Source organism: Microtus pennsylvanicus, chromosome 9 (assembly GCF_037038515.1).
Source record: "Microtus pennsylvanicus isolate mMicPen1 chromosome 9, mMicPen1.hap1, whole genome shotgun sequence".
Classification (NCBI taxonomy): domain Eukaryota; kingdom Metazoa; phylum Chordata; class Mammalia; order Rodentia; family Cricetidae; genus Microtus; species Microtus pennsylvanicus.
This window is the reverse complement of record NC_134587.1, coordinates 62852716-62878267: the sequence shown is the minus strand read 5'-3', so window position 1 is coordinate 62878267 and position 25552 is coordinate 62852716. Positions and strand designations below refer to the sequence as shown.

The 25552-nt window shown below is 45.4% G+C and overlaps 1 protein-coding gene across 2 annotated transcripts in view; it reads left to right on the top strand.

Annotated features, from left to right (window-relative positions):
• Nucleotides 1-25552, top strand: part of Csmd1 (CUB and Sushi multiple domains 1) — a 1402422-nt gene that overhangs the window by 1365031 nt on the left and 11839 nt on the right. The window contains exons 53-66 of one of the 2 annotated variants that reach the window (XM_075986281.1): nucleotides 753-926; nucleotides 2194-2367; nucleotides 4226-4414; nucleotides 7510-7683; nucleotides 8648-8830; nucleotides 10715-10891; nucleotides 11440-11619; nucleotides 14446-14619; nucleotides 15228-15401; nucleotides 16545-16618; nucleotides 19274-19385; nucleotides 21117-21296; nucleotides 22522-22566; nucleotides 25259-25420. In XM_075986281.1, the coding sequence (XP_075842396.1) occupies nucleotides 753-926; nucleotides 2194-2367; nucleotides 4226-4414; nucleotides 7510-7683; nucleotides 8648-8830; nucleotides 10715-10891; nucleotides 11440-11619; nucleotides 14446-14619; nucleotides 15228-15401; nucleotides 16545-16618; nucleotides 19274-19385; nucleotides 21117-21296; nucleotides 22522-22566; nucleotides 25259-25420 (2172 nt within the window). The remainder of the gene's footprint in view (nucleotides 1-752; nucleotides 927-2193; nucleotides 2368-4225; nucleotides 4415-7509; nucleotides 7684-8647; nucleotides 8831-10714; nucleotides 10892-11439; nucleotides 11620-14445; nucleotides 14620-15227; nucleotides 15402-16544; nucleotides 16619-19273; nucleotides 19386-21116; nucleotides 21297-22521; nucleotides 22567-25258; nucleotides 25421-25552) is intronic. The other variant, XM_075986282.1, reaches the window with a different exon arrangement.

Genomic DNA, 25552 nt, shown 5'->3' with positions numbered 1-25552 from the left:
CCAAAGCATCTGGAGCTATCTAGAACAGTGGTTCCCAACCTTCCTAATGGCGTAGCCCTTTAATAGAATCCCTCATTTTGTGGTGACCCCCAACCATACAATTATCTCATTGCTCCTTCACAACTGTAATTTTGCTGTAATTATGAATATTGTGATGTAAATATCTGATATGCGACCCCAGAGGGCTCGCCACCCACAGGTTAAGAACCACTGACCTAGAGTGATAGCCAGGATCCAAGTGACTCAATAATCTCTGAGGATCTGGCTGTAATTTTGGTACATGGTTCTGGAAATTCGGCCCCATATCCATCATCTCCAACACTGTAGCCACCCTGTGTCAATTATGAAACCCCATTTCTGGGGTTGGGTGTGTTCCTCTTCCTTCTTTCCTCTGCTGCCCACTGGGTTAGAAAACCTGTCCCTATCTTCTGATTTTGACTCATGAAGATAGATCACATGTCATAGAAGTAAGAAAGTGATAGAATAAGTAATCAGAGAAACTGTAACTGGGGTGATAGCTATAAATAATCTTATATAAGAAATAAGACTTCCTCACGACTGTTGAGAAAATATGAACAAGTGGAAAAGAGCAATAATGAAGGCTTAAAGTACATATGCCAGTGGGGAAATTCTCAGCTATGCACTCATCTCTGTTACTGACTTGACAGTGAAGGTAAGTGACTTGGGAATACCATGGGCTCATGCTGACACGTTCTCTGATGAGTGTCCCATTGTTTTGTGTCCGTCCTCAGCGGGTCATTGTGGCTCTCCAGACCCCATTGTGAATGGCCATATCAGCGGTGACGGCTTCAGCTACAGGGACACAGTGGTCTACCAGTGCAACCCCGGGTTCCGGCTCGTGGGCACCTCTGTGAGGATTTGCCTGCAGGACCACAAGTGGTCGGGGCAGACCCCTGTTTGTGTCCGTGAGTAGAGTATGCGGAACTGCCCTGAGGACCGCATCTTCCCATTGTCCTGTGTAGTCCAGTCATTGCTCAAACATGTTCCACCTTCTAAGTCAGCAGGGGGAGTTATCGTTCCCTTTTCTCTGTCCCGAATCAAAGTATAAGATTGCTGTCCCAGCTTCCCTGTTCGTCATTTTCTATGTTAGCCCCTAGACTCCAGCCCTCCATACATTCTCTCATCAATTAATTAAAAGTCACCTTGTGAGTGCTGCCAGATGCTCATCCATAGGCCGTTCAGGGTGAGAAACAGTGCTGATTAGAGAAGGGTGTGGACAGGTCCCTTACTGTCCTATGCTGTCTGGTATTAGGTCATCGGTTTCAGGAAGAATTACGAGCTTTGCAGCAGCTCTTCAAAACAAGTATTTACATGCTGGGCCTGTTCTCAAAACGCATGGCTTCAAACGCGTACACTGGGTCTTTACAGGTGTTCCTCCTTCTCGGTGCAAGATCCTGCCAGGCCCATGCTTCTGAGAGCCTTCACTTTCTCATGAATGATGCAGAGGTGTAGATGGGACTGAGCAGTAGTGGGTGCTGTCTCTCACAGCGCTCTGAAAATACCGAATAAGAATCCAGCTCCACTTAGCAGGAAGAAGCTGCTGACAAGATAAATGAGTAGGAAAAGGGCAGTTTGTGGCCATTCCATGTTCCTTTGAAAGTAGCCGTGAGTGAGAGACCCTGGCTCTGTGTGGTGCTGGGTAGAGCCTGACCGTTAGGGCAGTTCATCACACTTCGTGAGATAACACGACAGACATCACCCGAGAACAGTTACCTTTCTTAGTCTATGATTCACTTACTACTAGAATAATTTGCAATTTGATGTTGAAAACAGACCCCCCAGAGTGTTTCCAAATGACAGTTTCAGGACATCAGCTGGTTGTACCAAGTGGGAAATACTCAAAATCCTAGATAAACAAAAGATTGGAACTTGTGTCTGGCTGCTTTGTCCCAAGCCAGTTGGCATTCTGCTGGTTTGCTTCAAGGGCAGTAGTCCTGGGGTAAAAGGCAAGGGTTCTGGTGGTAGAGATCATTGCCCACCATCTAAACAAAAGGCTCTAAATTCTGTGCATTTTCTGTCTCCCAGATCTTCCACACCAGAACACCACCCTCGATGTCTTTAGGAAACCCTTCCGTCCATACATTTTCATGTCTACCTGTTTGTTCTCAGTGACTCCAGGTAGGAGAGGTATCTTGTTTAGCATGGGCAGTAATACAGACCTTGCTCCCACAGCCATCACATGCGGACACCCGGGAAATCCTGCCCATGGGCTCACCAATGGCAGCGAGTTCAACCTGAATGACCTCGTGAATTTCACCTGTCACACGGGCTACCTGCTGCAGGGTGCCTCCAGGGCCCAGTGTCGGAGCAATGGCCAGTGGAGCAGCCCCTTGCCTATCTGTCGAGGTAAAAAAAAAAAAAGTCTCTAGGGATGAAGTATTTGTGCCCCAAGGTACAGACAAAGTGAAATGCTAATGCATACACATATACACACACACACACACACACACACACACAACCTGTGTAGAACTCAGGGTTCCAGACTGTTGCACATCAGCGCAGGTCCCATTGAGAGTGTGTCCTGTCTAACACAGGCCCTGAAGACTCAACTGAGTCAGCTCACTATATGTATGCCAGGGGGTGCCCTATAAATCACAGACTCCTGTAGGTGCCCTTTGTCTGCTCAGGACAGGTGGTATTTTTCTGTTCAAGGGACCATTTGGTCTTTGGTTTTCTTGATCTGGGCTTGCCAAGCCAAACATTGGCCCAGGGTGCAGCTGTTTGTTCCAGCTTTTGCAAACCATCCTCAGGTTTATTTCATTGCCTCCAGCTAGGTCATCTCTGCTAGGTTGGCTCTTGGGTTACATCTTGGTTATATTAACAGTGCACTGTGGGGCCTTAACACATATTCTCCCCAGATCCATAAACATACCTTTAGCTCAGGGAAATCAAAGCTCTCATCCATAAACTCAAGCACTTCATGAAATTCAGAGAACGTTGTTCCATAGCGCCAAGGGGTCTTGATGAACCCCATCTCTGCCTGGACGTGCCCTCCCCCATGCTAGCAAGTGAATCAAACCCATCCACTGACACGGGTTTGCTTTCAGCTTCCAGAGCCCACCGTGGGCAGTGGCTGCTGAGAATTCTGTGCACAGCTCTTTTCCCAGCCAGACATATCTGGAGAGGGTGCTTGCTCCATGGCAGCTGTCCCATTCGCTGGCATGGTAGGGGAAGTGCGAGGTAATCAGGCCATTTGCTAGTCTGCACCTGAGGACGCCTGCTGCTAATTCCTCCCAAGATGCCCATGGGCATTTGGGCTAATGGAAGCCATTCAGCATAACCAGAGCGTGTCCTGTACCGCTGAGAATGTTTTCCTCTCTCCTCCGGAGGCAAGAGGGTTCCCATCAGAGGTGGCCTAACCTACATTTCCATGAGGCGCTGATGGGAGAACTGCCGTTTTCAGCTGCCGTCACGGTGTATTGACAGCACTGGTCCTTTAGGGGCACACATAAATATGTATAGGTTGGGTGTGACTAAATAACAAGGGTGTCCCAGATCTCAAACACTGTACTCTAATAAACCTATTCAAACCAGCGCCATTACATTACGTTTCTAGGATGTAAAAACTTAGGAAGAAAATTAGTTTAAAATGTATATTGAAGAAGCATATTTTTAGGAAATAGTTAGATTGGCCTCATAACTTCAAAACTATAATAGTAGCCAATCTGATGCTCAGCATGTCTATAACAAAGAATAAATACAACGAAGAGGGGAATCAGAAATTCATGAGGAGATTCCCAGATCAGCTTTTGCCTTCATAAACTATCTAATTGATTAAAACTTACTTTCTTTTGCACTTTGGCATAGGATTTTGCTTCTTTGTTTGCTTGTTTCCTATTGTAATTTATGAAGTTATTTTTAAATTCATTGTATATACATTGTTAAAGATCCTGCTTACATAGGGCATCTTCACAAAACCATATATTGTATGTTGAGCATATTCCCCCATGCCCTAAGTTTCTTCTTTTATAGCCCCACCCTCTGTTCCCCTTTGTCCCCTGGACAATTTCATACATATTTTCCTGTACTACACACATATAGGATTTTATGTTCTATATGAAATCTACAGCCTGAAAAGAAGAGGAAACAAAAAGTTGTCATTCAGAGACTCATTGGCTTCTTTGTCTTCTAGAGGATGTAGCTTTACTCCTCTTTATGCCTGGGGAATAAAAGCTTCATCTATATGAAATGCTTCGTTTTCTAGTGGTAAACTGTTCGGATCCTGGGTTTGTGGAAAACGCAGTTCGCCATGGACAACAGACCTTTCCGGAGATCTTCGAATATGGGATGAGCGTGATGTACCACTGCAAGAAGGGGTTCTACCTGCTGGGGTCTTCCGCCCTGACCTGTATGGCAAATGGCTTGTGGGATCGCTCCTTACCCAAGTGTCTGGGTGAGTGGGCTTCTCAGCAACAGCGCTAAAAGCAACGGCAGCAATAGGGATGCATTTCCACAGGGTCTTGTAAACACTAAATTTTCATTCTTTCTCCCTCTCCTGTCATGTGTCTGCCAATCCTTAATGTGGGTGAGCCAGAAACCACCAAATATAACCTAAATGAGTGTTAGACGGGAGAAAAGGATGTCTCGCCTCTGCCTCTGCCTCTGCATAGCCACCTCTGCCTGCTTTAGTCTGTGAGACTGACTTACTCTTTACCTTGCCGGAGACCAGCTTTGACAAGTAAACCACTTACCTGGGTAGAATCATAGGGATTAGAAAAATAAGTAAAGATAATGAAGATGCAAGGAAAATAATAAAACAGAAACGTAGGCTAGTACCAGCAAGAAAAATAATAAAACAGAAACATAGGATAGTATCAGGAGGGAGTTCCAGTGAATACTGAAATCACCTGTGTTTAATTGCCATTTAAATACTTTAAAATACCCTGACCCCAAAAGGTAGGAATAAGATTTAAAAAAACTGCATTAACATGATACAAGGAAATGAATAGACCAATTGAAGGTTGTGGGCTACATTCTTAGTTAAACATTCTGTTGCTAGCACAGGGTAAGTAACGCTCACACCCTACACCAAAACATTCTGTAGGCAAACCACTCCCTGGGTGGAAACCATTCTTATCTCCCTAAGCAGGAACGTAATTGGATTCTTATACTTTTGTTTGAGGTAGAAACAGACAGATCTCTTTCTCAATACTTGAAATACAAGGTCTGGATATTAGCCACACCTGTTGACGATAACCTTGAGAGAGCAGAACTTTCTGGTGTAAACCTAGGTGAGACTTTTGTTTGAGGTAGAAACATCTTGAAGGAACAGAAGTAAGTTCTAACTCTCTGACCTTCAGTCAAGGGGAAATGGCAACAGGTTTGAGCTAGCTGAAACTCCCTGACCTTCAGACAAGGTGGAAATAAGCTCACATTTTTTGGGCTTCCACATTACCTTCCATCATGATGGCCATAAATCTCTGTGTCATCACCCTCAACCTCGCTCTGAATTTCCGGATACAGAGGGATCAGTCAAGGGCTCTGAAATAGGTTCTTGATCAGCATCCATGACGGAGATGCAGGCCTTGCCGGCGAGAATGGGTCTGGCTCCCACGGCCCTTCCAGTGTGGCCAACTGTGGCCCCAGCTGGCAGAAATTAGACAAACCTCACAGGAGCCGTCAGAAAAGACAACTCTGTGAAGGGCAGAGGTGCCCTTCTGCACAGATGAAGACCTAAACAGTCACCAAGGTCCCAAAGAATTTGCTGCCTCTCGGTTAAGAAGATGGAGATGAATGAGAATGTATCTGTCTATACATGCCTCCATAGTGCAATGTTTCACCCCCCCCCCCCTTGTAAACAAAACAAAACTGTCCTGCAGCACAGAAGGAATCATCTTCCAAATTTAACCTATCCATTTAGAAAATACCACTGTCTGGGTTTCTCAACTCAGGCAGGAGCAGAGCAGTCCTTACAGTCAAAATGAAATGTCACCTTCATAGTAATGCGCAGGAGACAGGTGGCATTGGGGCAGGAGCTTCCTTGCTACAAAATGCCTCCTCCCTATCCACTGCAGAGCTTTGAGGGTGGATAGGTACGGAATCATCTCACCGACCCCCTACTTCAAGGGAGTTTTCCTCCCCAGCCCTACACAGAGAGAGACTCTGACACTGTGGTTTCTTTTCTCGAAGAAAGGGAGTATTGAGTACTCAGCGTTCATTCAGTCTATGAATGGGCCACAGTCTCTCTCCCCTTCCTTCCTTTTGACCTTGTTCTCTCCTGTTCTAGGGAGATTCCCATCAGCCATTATACTGACGCTAATGTGCTTGATCTGCAAGCCCTGGTATTTAACAAACATCTTGTCCCTTGGCTCATTGGTCCCCACTTCTACCCCTCCTTGTCCCTCTAGTCCTTAACAACAAGAGGGTGGGAAGGAGCATCTCAAAGGGGAACTTGACGTGCTCCAGGGAGGTCCAACCTCGCCTCTGTGCTGCCTTAGCTTGCTTTCTTGGATTGTTTTCCTTTTGTTCTCTTATTTCGGCCAGCATTGGCCATTTACCCAACACTTCCATGTTTTGGATCTAATTGGCTACCTTTTAGGACTCCAGATGAAACGTGGGTCTGCACTTGAATGAGTGCTAAAGCTAGACAGATAATGAGGGCTAATGGGACCCAGGGGAGGGTCTGCCTTCCAGCTCCAGCTCCTCCTCTCTGGTCCACATCACTGCTGTGCTGCTAGAGATCAAAAAGAGTTCATCTTTGATATTGAATCCATGCCTTTGAATAAGTACCTGGCAATTTCCACCCAGCTAGTCATCTGCGTGAAGTGTTGCGGTGTCCCTACCCGCATTAGGTAATTCACGAAGAAACGGAGAGAGAGTTCAGTGCCTGTTACTCTATTCATCTGGATCCTGGAACACGTCTTTTTGAAGGATGTTTACCACAGACTATAGACACAGTCTGGCCTAATTTTAAAGATATGAATGAAGCCACCAAGATGATTTTTTAGACTGTTTTGAAGGGGAGTCAGTTTCTCATTTGTTATTTTTACTTTACACATTTTAGATCGCAACCCACTAAAAGTATGCTCACTAGGCTGGTTCTCCTAGACAGATGAGCTTAATTAAGTAAATTTAATCTAATCTTATCTCGGAGCAAACTGTATGATTATCATGTTAACTGATGAAGTTATGCAAATAGTTCTGATGGAATTGTATGGGTTTTCCCTTGAAAAAAGATTCCCGTTCTTCTCCCACAGAATACAATTAGAACTAGACAGATAAAGGGAGGCAACTGTTTTTTCCCCTTGAAGGGTGACTCATAAATTCCAACTTTAAGCAAAGCTCTCTTCAGTCAAAAAATTATATCACCACTACCTTTTCTTTTTTCAATAACTAGGTATGTAAATGCTGTCTGGAAAAGGCCATTTCTTTTCTAAAGAGGGCATACTTAGGTCCTGTTCTTTAATGGGTAATGGAGGACGTGGGGACTGTAATGGGAACCTTACTGTGCAAAACATATATCCTCCTTTATTCTAATCTCATCCCCAGCTATATCATGTGGGCATCCTGGGGTCCCTGCTAATGCTGTCCTCACTGGAGATCTGTTTACATACGGAGCCACAGTCCAGTACTCCTGCAAAGGGGGCCAAACCCTCACAGGCAACAGCACGAGAGTCTGCCAAGAAGACAGTCACTGGAGTGGAGCCCTTCCCCATTGCTCAGGTGAGGAGCCCTGTGTTCAGAGCATTGGATAGTTCCACACATACCTGTAATGATGCAAAATATGCTTCTAGTGTAGATAATTACCATCATCTCTGGTCTTCACCATAGGAGGTATCAGCATTGACATCTTCACCACAACCTTTGGTCTTTATCCCATAGATCAACATCATCTTCACCATCATCACTGGTCTCCGTCATCAATTCCATCAGTTTATCATAGGCCACACCACATAAGTCATGACCAACATTATCATCACCATTATTACTGGTCCCCACCACCAAGATCACCCACCATCATGTCAGCCTCACCCCATCACTAAGCCACATCACAGGTCCATATGGTCTTCTTCAACATCTCCATCATTATCCCTGGCTCTTGTTGTTGAATCAGCAGTAGCATCTCCCCCATCCTTACAGGTCCATCTCTGCATTTCCTTCTGCAAGGGTTTCAGATCACCTGCTGGAGCTCTTGCTTATCTTGGTTGAATGTTTTTTATTGGCTTCTATTCTGTGTTCCCACATTTTCACCTCTAGTACAGTAGGTCTCTCTCACCCGTTTTCACATCTTAATTTTTCTGTGGGCCATCTTTAAGTGAGCTGTAATACTTAGTAACTCTAGATGTCTCCCTGAAGAATAGTGGTGTCCCTGTGTGGCTGGTATCCCTGAGCCCCCATTTCTCTTGCTTCCCACGCCCACTGTCCTGGATTGCTGCTGTTATTGCATCTCAGTACTTCACCTCTCCTCAACCATTTTTTATTTAGTGACAGAGAAACATTGTCTTAAGTTTCTTCCATGTTAGAAAGTATGACAAAGAAAACATTTCTTCCCAGATGCCACAGTACTGTGAAAAGCATAGCCTGTTTTAAAAAGCATATTTAAGAAAGCTTTCGTTGCTTTTGAAGTTGTACACAAAGCAATGTGATCTAAACAAGGCATTCATCCACTGTGTTTTGTTCTCCTTAGGAAACAGTCCTGGATTCTGTGGTGATCCAGGGACCCCTGCACATGGGTCTCGCCTTGGGGATGAGTATAAGACAAAGAGTCTTCTGCGTTTCTCCTGTGAGATGGGACACCAGCTGCGGGGCTCTGCAGAGCGCACGTGCCTGGTGAACGGGTCCTGGTCAGGAGTACAGCCTGTGTGTGAAGGTGAGTGATTCAGGCCCCGCAGTCCTCCCAACCACTGGCTCTTCATCCTAAAGTGACTGGGAGCATCCGGAGAGATCTCTAGAGGATTGGATCACTTGTACCCTTGAGCCCTTCTCCCGAAAGTTTCAAGAGTATCACCAAGACTCTGAGTGAGCCCTAGAGATGTCCCTGACTGTCCTGCTAATTATTATCCTTTGAATGTTTATCACACAAAAGTGGGTTTCTAATCCAATGCCTATCTGTGACTGATGCCTTGTTATATGGATCTTGGAGGTGAACGGAGGCTGAGGGGCAGTGAGGAGAAGCAGCTCAATCAGAAGACAGAATCTCTATGGGCAGGGAGTCCATCACTTCCGACATCACTCTGCTGGTGCCTTCATGCACAGCGGCTGCAAAACAATCTAAAGTTATAATCTGGGTGGCATTTTGGGTCAGTATATCTGACCTCCATAGGAGGTAGGGATGGTTTCTTTCCCTTCATGTCTAACGCCAGGTCAGTAAGAGAACACAGTGGGATGCTTCATCTTTTGATTATGGGATGTCCTGACCCTGTGGATCCCTGGAGTCCACAGGACTCTCACAGTCCAGCTTCCCTGTGACCACACCAACCCTACCCCATCCAGCCAGAGCCTACCAGATCGCTGAGTGTCAGGCTGTGTAAGCCACAAGCCTTCCTGATCCTTCTCAGTGTATGTCCATGTTTTAAGGAACCATGGGTAAATTGATAAATACTGTTTAACACAAATATCAAGCAGGATATTGTTGAAAGATCTGATTTAGGTAGAGATGTAGGATCAGAATCATATTCATTGTAGAACTGGATTATTATTGATTAGTTATGCCTGCCATGGGCATAGGCAGAGAAGTACAGATATGTGTGCTTTATATTTTTTTGTAAACAAGAACCAGCTCAACTTGAACTTCTGTGCATATTCTGTATGAAGTAAGAATTAACTTTCTTCTATTTAAGGAGCTATGCATCTTTGTTCTCAAATAGCTTTGAAAGTGGAACAGTTAATATGCAAGAGTGTTTTTAAACACACTGACCACTCTCAGAGAGTCTCATGCTTCTTATTACTATCTAGTAAGAGTCTCGTGACTTATTGTCTTCTCCTACACATCATTGTGACAAACCCAAGATGAAAATACAATAATTATTCCAATAATGGTCTCAAATACAAAGAACAAAATACTCAACATTGAAGCCATCACTATTATCTGTCCCCAGTAGAGGAGGTATTTCCTCTGCTTGATGACTTAGGGTGCCCCCAGTGAAAGAGGGTCCTACCCTGTTGCATTGAGCATCATTAACTGAGGTCTGAGAGCCTGAAGGGGACATTAAGATGCTTTTGAGAACAGCACAAAGTGAAGTCATGTGACGGCCATTTGTACAGGCATGGGTAGATTTGATAGCATGAGGGAGACCATGTTCTAATAGGCACAGTTAACTGCATTCCTGAGGTATTTTCTGCTCTCCAAGGTAACTCTGCTACAGTTATAACATATGGCCTTATTTTTCCAGATTTCAAACAAATGAAGAATGCTATGAAGGAAGTTGTTTTTGAGCTCTAATACCATATAATACTTCTTAAAGTTCATGATAATTCTACATTGCTGAAAAGTATGTTCAAGCTTAGTGTAGCAAAGCTTTGGATTTTCGATGTTTCAAAATCCATGTTTTATCAGAAAAGATGTGAAAATACAGCTTTTACTTTTGTGACTAATCACAAATAAATCTGAGGGGTCAAGTAAGACAGAGGCTGGATTTATCCCACACAGATGTTCCCCCATTCCCGTCAGGAGCTCACACTCATTGGTCTCCCTTGTCTTAAGCTTCGGTCCTAGCTTACTCCTTTGTGGGCTGCTGTCTTTGCTTCCTGACAGCCGTATCCTGTGGAAACCCTGGCACCCCCACCAATGGGATGATCCTCAGCAGCGATGGGATCCTTTTCTCCAGCTCTGTCATCTACGCCTGCTGGGAAGGCTACAAAACCTCGGGGCTCATGACTCGGCACTGCACAGCCAACGGGACCTGGACAGGCACAGCACCAGACTGTACAAGTCAGTACCTGCTCAGGTGGAGCCAGGGGTGGGAGGTCCAGGAAGCCTGTAAGTTGAGGGAGACAGTGGAATTTCTGAATCTATTGATTCTGTAAAATTATTCAGGATAAAGGAATACTGTAAGTTTGTTGTGATGCACTGTTTTCTTGGCTGCTTTAAGATTCTGTTTCTTGGGCATACCTAGCTGAAGCTATTTAAATGGTCAAGTAGGCTTTGCAATGAAGGAAGAACCATAGAGAGAGACAAAGTTTTTCTGGCTCCAGACCACGCCCAGTTTCAAAAGAAATAAGCTATTTTATTCTTGTCTGTAGCTATGGGTGTGTCCTGATTAGGAACAGCAAGGGCTGACAATCATGGGGCCCCCTATCAACAGAGCAGCAGTTTCCCGAGTCAAACACAACCTCTTGCCAGCAGGTGGATGGAATCTGTGCCCTGGGGCTGGACCCCTCTCTGGTTCCCTGCTGCTTCCCAGAAGGACACTCACAGGGTTTGGTTCCTGTCATGATAATTTGCATCTGTCTGGCTCTTTCCTGCTCCCTGCCTCTTAGTCATCAGTTGTGGGGATCCTGGCACCCTGCCCAATGGCATCCAGTTTGGGACAGACTTCACGTTCAACAAGACTGTGAGCTATCAATGCAACCCCGGCTACCTGATGGAACCCCCAATATCACCCACCATCCGCTGCACCAAAGATGGCACGTGGAATCAGAGCAGGCCCGTCTGCAAAGGTGTGTGCCATCGTTTACCTGGCATTGTGGGTTTAGAAGTCTGTGCAGGGCAGTGCTGCGTCCATTCTGTGCTCAGGAAGCAGTCCCAGCAGTCAGGAGTCCCAGGAATTCTTCTCAACCTATGTAAATATCTACTCCCTTTATTTTCCTGATTCACTGGTAACAGTTTTAGAGATGGGGAAACTGAGTCATGGAGGGGCTACAGTGAATGGCTCAAGATTAGAATTATCTGAGTGGAGAAGGTGAGGTCCCTGTAACTTGTCCTACCTCTAGAGCAATGGTTCTCAACCTCCCTAATACTGTGGTCCTTTATCACAGTTCCTCGGGCTGTGGTGACCCCCAACCATAACATTATTTTTATTGTTACTTCATAACTGTAATTTCACTACTGTTTTACATGTAGTGGTAAGATCTGTTTTCTTGGACAGCCCCTGTGAAAGAGACAGTCAGTTCCCAAAGGGATCCTGACCCACGGGTTGTAAAACCACTGCCCTAGAAGGTGTTTGGGTCTGGCAGCTTTAGGCACTGTTGATAAATAAGCTGATGGGACTTGGGTGATTGACATGATGGTGAGTCTAGTTCAGGGACATTGAGGCAGGAGCATACCACTGGCCATCTGACAACGATAGAATACAGATGGAGGATCAGTACCTGGGTGTTCTGGAAGAGGGGGTCAGATGTAAAAAGGGGAGATGGACATACACTGAGAAGGATCAGGAAGGCTTGTGGCTTACACAGCCTGACACTCAGCGATCTGGTAGGCTCTGGCCGGATGGGGTAGGGTTGGTGTGGTCACAGGGAAGCTGGACTGTGAGAGTCCTGTGGACACCAGGGATTCCATAATCAAAAGATGAAGCATCCCACTGTGTTCTCTTACTGACCTGGTGTTGGACATGAAGGGAAAGAAAGGCAGAGGCTAGGATGCTATGGTGACCATGCATAAACTCCTGGCATTTTCCTTATCTGATTGTGAACAAGGGCATAAGAGTGGGGGCTGGGGCACTGAGAAGGTCTAGGGAAAGGTGCTGTCATCTGGGTCTCAGAGGGACGCCTGAGCCTGTGAATTTGATGCCTTGACGCCCTGCAGCTCTTGTTTCCTCCACCCCCCCCCCCCCCCCGCAGGACATGCTATTGGGTCACCCTTGTTCTTCCTGATGTGTCTAAGGGTTTCGCGCTCTTCTTTTGTTTTTTATATTGTTAGTGACCCAGAGTCATGTTTGCTTTGTTACCGGCACCAATGAATGTGTAATGATACACTCCAGCTATGTTGGACACGTCTGGGTCAAGGGTTCACAGTGGGAAGCGGTGAATTAACCCTCTGGCTGCTGGGACTCTGTGTATGTCTCTACACTGTATTCCTTTAGGAATCCCCATCCTACCCATAGTCAGTCACAGGGTCCTCCTGACACCCCCACGTCCCACTCCATCTCTTCTTGGCCTTTTCCCCACTCCTCACATGGTATCCTCTGTTGAGCGCCAGTGTTCATCCTATTCCCACGGAGATCCCTTCCCTGGGTGGTCCACAAATACAGGTTCCCCCTCAGTCACCAGCTCTGAGAAGTTCTCAAGAAGTATTCGCTAAGCCAATGACTAAATGGGCAGAGGGCTGAGTGTCAGAGCCAGGGCACACTTCCCCCTGCTAGGTTCATGTGTTGGCGGCTGTGTGCCCCACAGGTGCTTCCCCCAAGACCTGGCATGGGTGAGTATGAACACTCGCAAACATGTCCTCCCCTTCTGCCTTCTGCCACCCAAGGTGCCATTGATTCCCGAGTCAGGAAGCTTCTCATCTTCAAAGGGGATGTTCACATGTTGCTTGGGGAATTCTCCCATTTTATAATAACCTCTGGAGTGCGGCAGATGGACCTACGAGCCATCACCTCCTGCTTTGTCTTTGCAGTGTCCCAGAAAGTGAATACTGAACCCCCAAACTCAAATGAAACTCTAGCAAGTCTCATTTCACAGAACCATGTTCAGACGTTTATGAATTACTCTTTAAAAGTTATTCAGGGTGTCTGGGGAGATGATGGTTGAGTGGCTGGGAGAGTGCATCGCCCTGTCAGAGGAGCCAAGTCTGGTTTCCAGCACCCGTGCTGGGTACTTAGAACCACCTGCAACTCCAGCTCCAAAGCATCTGTCATTTCTGGTCTCCACAGGCACCTGCGCTTGCATGCACATATGCACACAAAAATACATGTAATTAAAATCTTTAGAGAATTACTGTTCATAAGTGCATGAGTATCTTTGGGTAAATTATATGCTATCTTTAAATAAATAAAATGATTGATGTCAAGAGAAAGTCTTGCCAACTCTAACATAAATTTGAAGCTTCACTGATGTTATATGACCAAGCCGTCCTTAGGGTTGTTCTTAATATCGGGAGTAAAATGACATAGAATTTTTTTCCCCTTTGGCCATGTGTGTAACCAGCACAGGAGATGCAATACTGTTTCATCCTGCAGTGCTTTGTGGTTTGACTTCATGGTTACTTTTACATGTTTCTTCTGAGCTAAGGAAGAAATAACAGGAGGAAAACCCTCATGTTGTTCCTGTTCCCGTCAGTAATTCCTTCTTTTTAAAGGGGCATTAGTAACAGGAACGCTGACAGGAGCCACTGTGGGAGGTGTGGTGGTGGAGGATAAGGCTGGTGCTAGGTGGTATGGTCTATTTCACGCTCTAGGATGGGCGCAATGGCACAAGCTGTGGTCAGAGCCATGGTAAGAGCCACAGTAAGGGATGCGGTGGGGGGGAGTGCGGTGGGGAGGGGAGGACATAAACAGCCCTGCTGGTATATCCATCAGTATTTGACCTGTTTATTCTTGGCAACAGCTGTCCTATGCAGTCAGCCTCCTCTGGTGCCGCACGGGAAGGTAGAAGGATCAGACTTCCGTTGGGGTGCCAGCATAAGCTACAGCTGTGTGGACGGCTACCAGCTCTCGCACTCGGCCATTCTGTCCTGTGAAGGGCGTGGCGTGTGGAAAGGAGAAGTCCCTCAGTGCTTGCGTAAGTCCGAGGGTAGAGTGTGTTCTGTGATCACAGACACGGGGGTGGGGGTAGGTACCTCCAGCAGCATGTGTGATTGTGGTCAAATTGTGTGAAGGTGCTATTACCTGTCTGAGGTGGTTCAGAGATCCACCAGTGTAGCCATTAATAAATTATAACAAAGAAGAGGCTTCTATTCAGGTACCAGTGCCAAATCTCCATACCAGGGACTTGGGATTCCTAAACACAGCACCCAGCCACCTCAGTCAGTGGTTTGTAAAGGCAAAGAATACAGTTCAAATTTGTTCTAGCAAGCAGAAGGTCATCTCCTGCAAAGCAAAGCAGGTTTGTTGACAGAAACAGAAATGGCCATAAAAATTTTAACCCTTAACAGCTCTTAACAGTTGGATGTCTAATTTCGCTTTATATTTCTCTTAGGCACAGAGACTTTAAACTTTTAAACGTAAAATTAGCCACCACCCTAACATTAGCCGTCACAGTGCCTTCTCCTTAGGAGTTTGCTGGTTTAGTGGCAGACTCTGCAGCCGCCCCTAGGATCTAAACAGGTTTAACAGACTAGCCTGGTCCAGGCATGCTGAGTGTGTGACGAGGCCTGTTTCTTTCCCCAGCTGTGTTCTGTGGCGATCCCGGCACTCCTGCCGAAGGGCGGCTCAGCGGGAAAAGCTTCACCTTTAAGTCTGAGGTTTTCATCCAGTGCAAACCTCCGTTCATATTGGTGGGGTCCTCCAGGAGAACCTGCCAGGCGGACGGAACATGGAGCGGAGTCCAGCCCACTTGTATAGGTAACGTGCTGGCACAGCGAGGGCGCAGGGGCAGCTGTGGGCTGATGCCACCACAGTCCGCAGGCTCATTTGTAGCTGCGTCTTAGATGGTAGCGTGCACAAGGACCTGGTCAGAAGGACGATAATCAGTACAGCTAAGAGAAGTTCAGCCTCCTTCAGACCGTGGAAACTGATTGAGAAGCCTGATGGACTCTTACCTACCCGAGCACCTTTGTCTCCAGCCAGGACTCACAGCTTTGTCACCAGGGCAGGAGTCTTCTGGATGATGCAATGATTACCATTACCACAGCAAAGAGACTATTCTTTGCGATTCATGTGCAAATTTACAGTACAGGAATTAAGAGCTTTTGCCTCAGCACTGTTCTCAGAAATCAAATTGCTTATATCTAAAACTAAAGGCAGCATTAGAAATAATTTCCTTGACACCTTTCACTCCAGGATCATTGCCTGCCATTCGGCTTTAAGCTGCTGCATGTCAGACTGCTTTGGATTAGCAGTGTCTCCTTGACTTCTCAGGAGACCTAGGAGAACACTTTTAAGGCCCCGTCAATGTTATTCTGGACAGCTGGGAGCAGCAACAATGTGCCCACTTATCTGTGTACGTCCCACACATATGAAAAATGTCCCTGATATATTACCAGAATTCTCCACTGGAATATTATATATGATTCTCACCTTGAAAACTTAAGAAAATGATATTCAAAAAAAGGAAGGAAGGAAGGAAGGAAGGAAGGAAGGAAGGAAGGAAGGAAGGAAGGAAGGAAGGAAGGAAGGAAGGGGGACTACTATGGATGAGCAACTGCAACAGTGAATCTGTACGAACTGGAAGGTCAGAGTAGTAAATGATTTACTAGATTTTAATATTCAGGAACAAGTTTCTATCAGCAGAGAGACAGACGCCAGAGAGTGAGGAAAAATGACCTATCGCAAACAAATGAAAATATGCAGATTAGATGTGAATGTGCAGATTAGGTGTAAATATGCAAATCTACATTAAAAACTGATAAAGAATCCAAGGAGATGGAGGCAGCCACTTACTTTAACGGGTCATATAAAATATCATGTGCATTTTGAAAACAATGTCTAATTTTGCAAGGTCTTGCAATAAAGGTGCTACAATTTATTTTTAATTGTGAATTGCAGATCCAGCCCACACCGCTTGCCCAGACCCTGGCACTCCCCACTTTGGAATCCAGAATAGCTCTAAAGGATATGAGGTACTTCCCTTTTGTTTTCTGTGCCCTGGAGGCATGAGACCTAAATGATAGCAATCACGTGGTACAGTGCTGTATTCCTTGGCGTGTGCGTATTACATGTTTGCACAGAAGATTCTTTCAACCAGGACTTCTACGCAGAAGCCAATTCACCAATCCATTAGCATTGTACCCGTGGCTATATTTGTTTTCATTGAGAGGCATACATGACTGCATACTTTTGGTTTAGTGACATAAAGGGCAATTACCAAGTCAGTAATTGAGACATTAAAATAAAAACGCCATTAGAAAATGATACACATTTCCAGAAAGAAAAGCAAAGCCAGAATACAGCATGTGTTCCACGTCAAGGTTAGTTCTCGTGACGATCTTCTAAAGCAGCTTCAATTGTTGGCACATGAGCATCGCTTTGAAATGTTCTTTTGCCTTCAATATGGTGTACATCATTGCTACGATTAATGGAGACATACTTCAAATAGAAGATGATGCATTTGATGTGGCCATCCTTCATGTGATTTCTCCCACTGTCTGTGACATGACTCAGACGCCCAGAGTTAGATGTGTTTGCTCTCTTCAAGTTAATAGCCCCACCAGTCTAGAATAAAAGCCTTTTCCCTGCACCACTTCATGCTATCTCTCAGGAGCACTGGAGTGTTTCTATTTTCACTGGCACTATCCCTCTTCCCTTGCTATTCTGTCACTTCCCTTTGGAGTCCCCCAGAATAATTCTCACAGTAGATGGGTTGAATTCAGCGCATTGTGTATTATGATCCAGGCACGGCCTCAGGCTTCAGCTAAATGCCTTCTGACAGCTAAATGTTCAATTCCAAATTTCTGGTCATTTGGAAAATAAATGGGTGTTGCTCTCATTGACGCACTTTGGAAAATGATTACTATTGGTCACCACAAACTTCAGAATTTTTTTAGCCTACCTGGGCACAGTATAGAGTCACAAAAAGCTCAACAAGACAGAGAAATGCCTCACCCCCTTCAAAGGGAATTAACAAGAGACAGCTCCCAACAACGTGACTCATTATTGTTTAAAAGACACGGACATGGCGTTTTAAAGCTGAGGCTGGAACTGGGAGATGTAGCCGGCCCTGGAGTTTGCTTCTTCATTAGAACCAGATATATTTTTTTTCTTGAGCTGTGTGCTGAAACACCACCTCCAGAAAGCAGTCTCTTAAGTTCTGGAAGGCTCCATCTGCATTAGGCTAATTGCAGAAGTCGAGCAACTAGCTATTTGTCAGCTGTCTGGTCAGCCCTGTCCCGTAGAGTCAGAGGACAGGTCAGGTACACAGTCTGCTCCCGTGGGCTGGCACATCTGACTAAAGCTGCTTTACTGAACAGGTAATGGCAGGGCTCTCTTCCTCTTCCTATTGGTGCATCCCATCAGTGTGTCCCAGGCAGCCTGGGAGGTCATATGTGACAGGAACCATCCCTGCCGGAAAGGGAGCAGGTTGTTATTTCTCTCCAATTGGTACCAGTTCCTGATTAGATCTTTAGGTGAATTCTTTTCCATGGGTTATAAATCCTCACTGCTACTTCATCACGTGAGCAGAGCACACCCCCAGCATGTCTCTCATCCAACGTGCTAGCTAGGTTCTCATGGTTTTAATTATAGTTTTTCCAAAATCCCCCAGTGGAGGTGGAGGTGGAGCGAGGAATAGTGCAGTCTAGTACTCACGAGAAGACAAAGAACAGTGTAAAGCCTCAGAGCTGTGTGAAGACAGATTTTGGAATCTTTGAACTCTTGCTAGGTACAAAAGAAATGCCGTGGATGCAGCGAGCCCCCAGCAGAGCTGCCCCCCAGCAGACAGCTCTCTCAAGATAGTCGTTTCTTTCCTCTACCTTACCTGTGATTATGTTTCAAGTGTGAGAATGATGCATGCTGGGTGTACCCAAAGCACGACCATAGGTCATTGTCTAAAAGAAACCTGGCTTTCTCGAAATCGCTGCTGGTTAGGTGGGAACAGGAGAAAGAATGTGGAGGGAGCTATAGCACTGAATGGCCAGTGACTCTGGCTCAGGGAAAGGCCTGAGAACAGCAGGGCTCCTGGGTGGAGGGAGACAGAGAGATGAGGCACAAGCGAAGGCGTCAGATGGGAAAGATGTTCAGGTAACAGACACGGTTCACAGATTTGACACACTGAGGTGTGATGGATCCCAGGAGAGCATGGCAGATGGCCAGCCTCTAGAGCCTTCAACAGAAGCAGTTCGCCTGAGGAGCAGTCTGTAGGATATCAGAAACAGGGAGTACGGGGAGGGAAAATAAACCAATAGGCATAAATGGAAGAGGGGGACTTCTGAAATGCAGGTGCTAACCTGGAGCTCACTATGAAGTCCAGGCTGACCTTGAACTTGCAACCCTCAAATCTCAGCCTCCTGAATGACAGGCATTTGTCACCATGCTAAAGCAGACTCTGTTGACCCAAATAAACAAGCATGTTGATTGTCAGATCCAGTTTCCTCTTCTTTAAAACCCCACCACCACCACCAGGACTCAACAGGTTGTCTGTTTTGAGAGTGATCCTCTGCCATGCACGCAGAAGTGGTGTGCTAGTCCCTCCAGAGTCACAGCAGCATAGGTTCCTGGTACACCTCCCGTGGTTCTGGGGTGCTGGCCTTCGTCTGCAGCCCTGTTGCTTTTCTCCTCAGGTTGGAAGCACCGTGTTCTTCAGATGTAGGAAGGGTTACCACATCCAAGGCTCCACCACACGGACCTGCCTTGCAAACCTCACATGGAGTGGGATCCAGACAGAGTGTATACGTAAGTCCGGATTCTCCCTCCGCAGCTGCAAAAGCCATTGCAAAGTGTCTGCAAAAGAGCTCCCAGTTTCCGGAGAACCTGTGAGGAGCAGGGGTTCATTTATTTTTCATTCTCCAATTCTAATTTTGTGCATTTCTCAAAATGCTCCTAAGGTTCCTCGACCAGTCAGACCAACCAGGCTAAGGACTTGGTTATAATGATGAGCTTTAACCCCAAGCTCTGATGCATCAGAAAGTCTTGCGAGGGAGGATGAAGCAGTAGGTGACCGGGAACTAGGTTCCCAGGAGATGTGAGGCAAATGCCAGAAACCCAAGATGCAGAGTGACCTCCACCTCAGCCCTGCTTGGCAGAAGACCCTTGAGTGCAGACTGTCCTTCCACATGTCCACACGCCATTCACTGGATCAGGGAATGAGCCAGGGACTCAATATATGCGCTCAGCGTGGTGCTGTAGCTATAGACCTGTGGATGTGTGTAAAGACTGATCACCGCAGCGTGGTGGATGGATTGAATTATTGCTTTGTGATTCGATCATGAGAATGAGAAAGTGCTGTGGGATGTGGACTTAATGATTCACATCACCCTCACCCACCACTTATCTTAGGCAACCCCCTACCTTGTGATGTTGAGCATAAAAGCATTAACTGAAGGCTGTGAAAAGTCACTGTAATGGCGGGTAAGGTGAAATCTATCGTGTACTTCCCTGTCAGGATGAGCAGGTGCGCACTTGTTTTTAAAGCTGACGTATCAACGTCACTGCTCAACCGTGTGGAGAAGCAGTGGTGCACTGCACACTCAGGTGTGTGTGTGTGTGTGTGTGTGTGTGCGCGCGCGCATTATGAAGTGCATTATAATACAGGAATAAAGATGGAAAGCATGCCCAAATATGAACTATTGACAATACTTAAAGCAACTGAATTCACAACTGTAAAATTAGAGGTTTGCTTTGTAACCATCTTGCGAGTCTTTCACTTACAGACATGTACAGGTTTTATAAAATGAGGTTATTTATGGTAGGACATGAGTTTTCCAACTTTATTTATTCCCAAATTATATTTTTAAAAGAATTAAGAACTTATCATTGTGACTTATATAGCTTATAATTATGACTAAACTTCTAAAACACATCAAAATTTAACACCCATTTAGTTAAGCAATAAATATATTTGATGACAGCTGACAAGAACCCAGGTATATATCTGAGCATATATTAGCTTATTGGAATGGTTATTATTGATTTTTAAAGATTTACTTTGATTTTTTATTTGTGCCTGTCTACATGTATGCCAGTGTGCACAGAGGCCAGAAGAAGGACCCCTGGAACTGATGTACTAGGAGGGTGTGAGCCACCTGATGGGTACCGGGAGACAAACTCGAGTCCTCTAGGAGGATAAGAAGGGATCCTAAATAGCAAGCCATTGCTCCAACCCCACACTAAGGATTTTGAACATATTATCTCTCTTGTATTATACCAGAGGATTCTGTTTTTAATGAAGCTAGGATCTCTCCTCTAAATTTTTATACATTATTATTCTTACATATGTTTGTGTATATATGTATGCATATGTGTGTATGTATGTATACACACACACATTTCTCAGGTGTACAATACCTATGAAGATAACCCTTTGTAGAATATCCCTCTGTTAGTTCCTATGGGCCCATGTAATGTAACATTTTAACAACGAACGGACAGCCCCAAAGTTTTTTAACGGAGTAAATGCCTTTTCAGCCCATGCCTGCCGGCAGCCAGAAACCCCAGCACACGCAGATGTGAGAGCCATCGATCTTCCAGCTTTTGGCTACACTTTAGTCTACACCTGCCATCCGGGATTTTTCCTTGCTGGTGGATCTGAACACAGGACGTGTAAGGCCGATATGAAATGGACAGGGAAATCACCGGTCTGTAAAAGTAAGTCCCTGGTCGAGGTGTGCAAACATACTTCGGAAGAGCCAGGAAGCGCTGCCCCTGTGGTCAGGCTAGTGTGCAGGTCAGGGGACCCTCATGTGACATTGTGGTGGAGCATCAGTGCCCCACAGACAGTGCTCCACAGTGCCTGGGCTCTGTGTGCTTGGATGTGTGCATAAGTGGCTGACACCAGGAGCAAAAGGAAATGGATGTATAGACTTCATTATTAACTGAAATTTAGACCACAGAGGACAGCTGTTTGGCTGAAGAGAAGCATTCTGAGCTAAAAGAACAATACGCACTATGACGTCAGAGAATGGTGTCTCTTTACAATGAAAAGAGTCAATAAATGACATCTGCAATCTGAGCATATATAAAGTGAGTGGTGCTGTTTTTAGGATCACAAGCCATTGGGTGGTGAAGTGGCAGTTTTTCTTTTACTGATATCGGTTCCACTGCAAACTTGCAATCAGCATGGGAACAGTGCCTTTAATCGCTCACATGCATGCGTTTACTGAGGGGAGGACCGGGTCTGAGTCGGATCTGATGAGAAAGGCCATCGGCATCTGACCTGGGACACCCTGTGTGACAGTCACTGGGCAATGGGTGCAGACGCCTCAGGGTACCAAGGCACCCCAACTTCAGCCTGAACTCCCTGGAGCCCGCATGCTCACAGTTCTCGAGTCAGCGTCTCATTTCTTTTCATAAGTAGAAGAGAAAAAAGATTAATAAAGTAGTTTGCATCTTAGGATAAGAGCTGAGGCCTTAGAAAGCTAGTTTTGACCAAACTCCACGGTGTATGGAGTAAGGGATCTGACATTCTTCCACGTTATCCTCTAAGTCCACAGATGTAGTGGGATCCTGAGGGACTGTGACATTTTCCTCTCTTGGGATATTTCCTGCTGGTGGCAGCAATGTCCTCTCAGACTGTCAGGAGCTCACCCTCGGCCACCCTCATTTGCAAGGCTCTCTGTTGTAGCACCTTTAGCGCCAACCTCCAAGCTAGATGCACAGAAACGGGCCTCACCACCGAGCTCAGTGATTCCACACACACAAGGAGATTCTACCATGAATACCCGGGTCGAAAGTGTTTGTGCATACAATATTTATATTTTGTACCTTTTTATAAATCCAGAGGAAGGAGAATCGCTTCAAATTGACATTTTTTTCAACCTGATTCCAAAAAATAAATGTTTTTGAAAATGATAATTTGTCTTTTTACTTGTAGGTAAAGGAGTGAGAGAAGTTAATGAAACAGTTACTAAAACTCCAGGTTCGTATACCAGAAGAGCTCTAGCTTTCAACCAAACTGACTTGTTCTCAGCCCTGCACAGTGAGACCATTCTTAGCATTTAAATTTCTGAATCTGTCGGTCCCCACTAAGCACCACGCCTGCACACATCTCAATTTCTTCACCCGAGTGGCTCGTTAGTGGGATGTCACCACGTAATGTCATCACACCTGGTGCGGTCACGGGACTTCACTAGAAGGCACACTGGGCACTTTGGCCCCACATGTGGTATGATGGAGAGCCTTATAAATAGGGTTGCAGTCCCCTTCCTCGAGGGAATTAGCACGCACACCGAGGCGTTTGACAACTTTAAAGTTACTATCTGAGCGGTCCAGTATCTCCATAGCTCAGGCATCCTCTGACTTCTGGATGAAGGTTTTAGCCCGCCAACAGATACGGCCCCTTGATAATGTGTCATGTGGAGAATCCAATAGCTGCCCCGCTGTTCCCAGGAAAAGGTGTCCCAGCTGGAAACGCAAACGTGCACTGAATGAACAAGACGTATCCACCAGTTTTGTTTTAAGCCATGATTGACTTTGCTTTTAACCAAAAATAGTAAAACTTTGTAAAAATACAAAACGACTTGCCAAGTACTCAGCTTTTTTTTTTTCATCAGCTTTTTACTCAGCTTTTAGCCCTAGTTTCTTAGATATAAAACGGTATTCCAGAATCCACCTGGAAGGTTGTTTGCAATGCTGATAGTTCAAATTCTGCTTACTCTCTAATTCTCAGATGAGGAAGGAAAGTACCAGTGGAATTAGGGGACTTTTCCCAGTCTATACATGAGGAGGAAAAATGTGCTTTGAATTTTTGAGTGATCTTATTTAAATACAACTTATAAATCAATGACAAAGTAAGCACTTGGCCAGGTAGCATTTCCCCCTGGGGAACTAAGCAGAATATGCTTTTGTTATTATAGATTTTCATCCTCATTTCTCTTTGCCAACTTTGTGTTGTTACAGATGTTGGAATAGCTATAAACGCCTTTGTTGGCACACACGTTAGCATCAGCATGTCATTCCTCTAAAGGGAAATGCTAATGAAAATGGTGTTGGTCAGGACGGTATATTATAAATCTAATCCTTGCCTTGTTCTTGCCCGTGACTCAGTAAGAGAGTGAGGTGGAAAGGACCCCAGCTGAAAGCATCACCTCTGTGACCGATGATCACACCTCAGCTTAGAGATTGAGATAGAATCTAAGCTGTAGGTTCTTCCTAATTCTAAACAGCCAGGCTGGCATGTCATAGCAATGTACCCACAGTGGTAGCTCAGGGCAGTAGCTGGACCATATACAACAAAGTCCTCAGCAGACCATGTAAATTCTAATGGGTAAAAGGTCACTTTAGGGGCTGTTGTAATGTACAGTAAGATACTTTATGTGTTTTGCTTAAAATGAAGGTCTCTGATACATCTGTTTATAATTAAAAATGTTCATTGTTGCTTATTTATAAGTATCCTCAATACTTGGACACATCAGCTTTTTACTAATTTTAACTTTAATCCATTCTTATCTTTATTAGTACTTTGAGCATACCCAAATCATAGGTGGCTATCAGACTGGATTCTTCCATAATGATTAATTTGCTAGTCTGGTTTTTGTAGGCTTGGCTGGTCTAGGGAGATGGGAAGGTGGTTGGTTGGAGTGGAAGGGAAGTATGGATGTAGGTGTTGCATGCCTGTGACGTCATCATCCATCACATTGTTAGATTTGCTAAAGGCTATATGTTTACAGAGAACTAAATATTTCTCCCCAACAACGCCAACATTGTTGAGGCCCATGCTATCTATCTACAGTCAATTTTGACTAATTAAATGATAAAGGCATGTTATCAGGTGGAAATCATTTGGAGACATGGTACTAATGTTGGTGGGTACTTACAAGGTGTCATTCTGTTTGTTTATATTAATGTCATCAGGAGAACAGGAATTTATATATGACTATTGCCAGGGAGACATAAAAGACAAATTTAATACCTGTAATAAACATTGAAAACCAAAGGAATAACCCAATTACCTTTTTGCAAATTCTTGTCACAGAGGAATTTTACGTTACAAAGACTCCCTGTCTCTGTTATGTCCATATTTAAGCAACATATATAAAAGTGACAGATGAGATTGCCCTGTCTGCCTCTCAAATTAACACTAGACTGTTTTCCCCCATAGAAGTTAGCATAGAATACTAGCTAGGGGTGTGCCTCTTGTCTTCTCAGGGCAGGAGCCATCAAGTACTGGAAAGTGCCCATTTGTTGGGAGTGGGGCCCGGACAGACTGTTAGTGTCCTTTCCTCCAGATCTCCCATGGCTGTCAAAGAATAAATCTGGAAGATGGAGGTTTGGCAGTAGTAGTCGGGGTCAGTAGAGCGCATTTCCTACTGGCTAAAGCTAACACGATCAGCTCACTGAACCCTCTGTGCCTGGCGTGTCTAGTAAATCCAGCACAGCCATTCTTTTCAGTAACTTCCCAAGGAGCAGTGAGAGCCACAGCCTTGGTGTCCCTGCTCCTTTGCTGTTCTGCACACACTCAGAGCACAGTTCTCAAGGTCACCCTTGGCTTTACGCTGTTCTTAACTGTGCTTCCTAACTGGGCAGTCTTAGGCCTTCCTGTGTTTAAAAAATGTCCAGATTCCACGCCAATGCCTGTCTTAATTCTGCTCCGTCCCCATTTCTATCAACAGTTCCTTCTGATGTGTTTTTCATCAATTCGGTATGGAAGGGATATTACGAATATTTGGGAAAAAGGCAGCCTGCAACTCTCACTGTGGACTGGTTCAATGCAACCAGCAGCAAGGTGAATGCGACCTTCGCCGCAGCCTCGCAAGTGCAGCTGGAGCTGACAGGTATGGGCCACGGTGTCTCCTTGGGGAGGGCCTGGCAGCTCATCTTCTAACTTCTGTAGAAACGGTGCTGGTTCTGCCTACACCGAATACTATTCGAGTCCTCAGCAACTGTGATCTGCTTGTGCTAGTTTT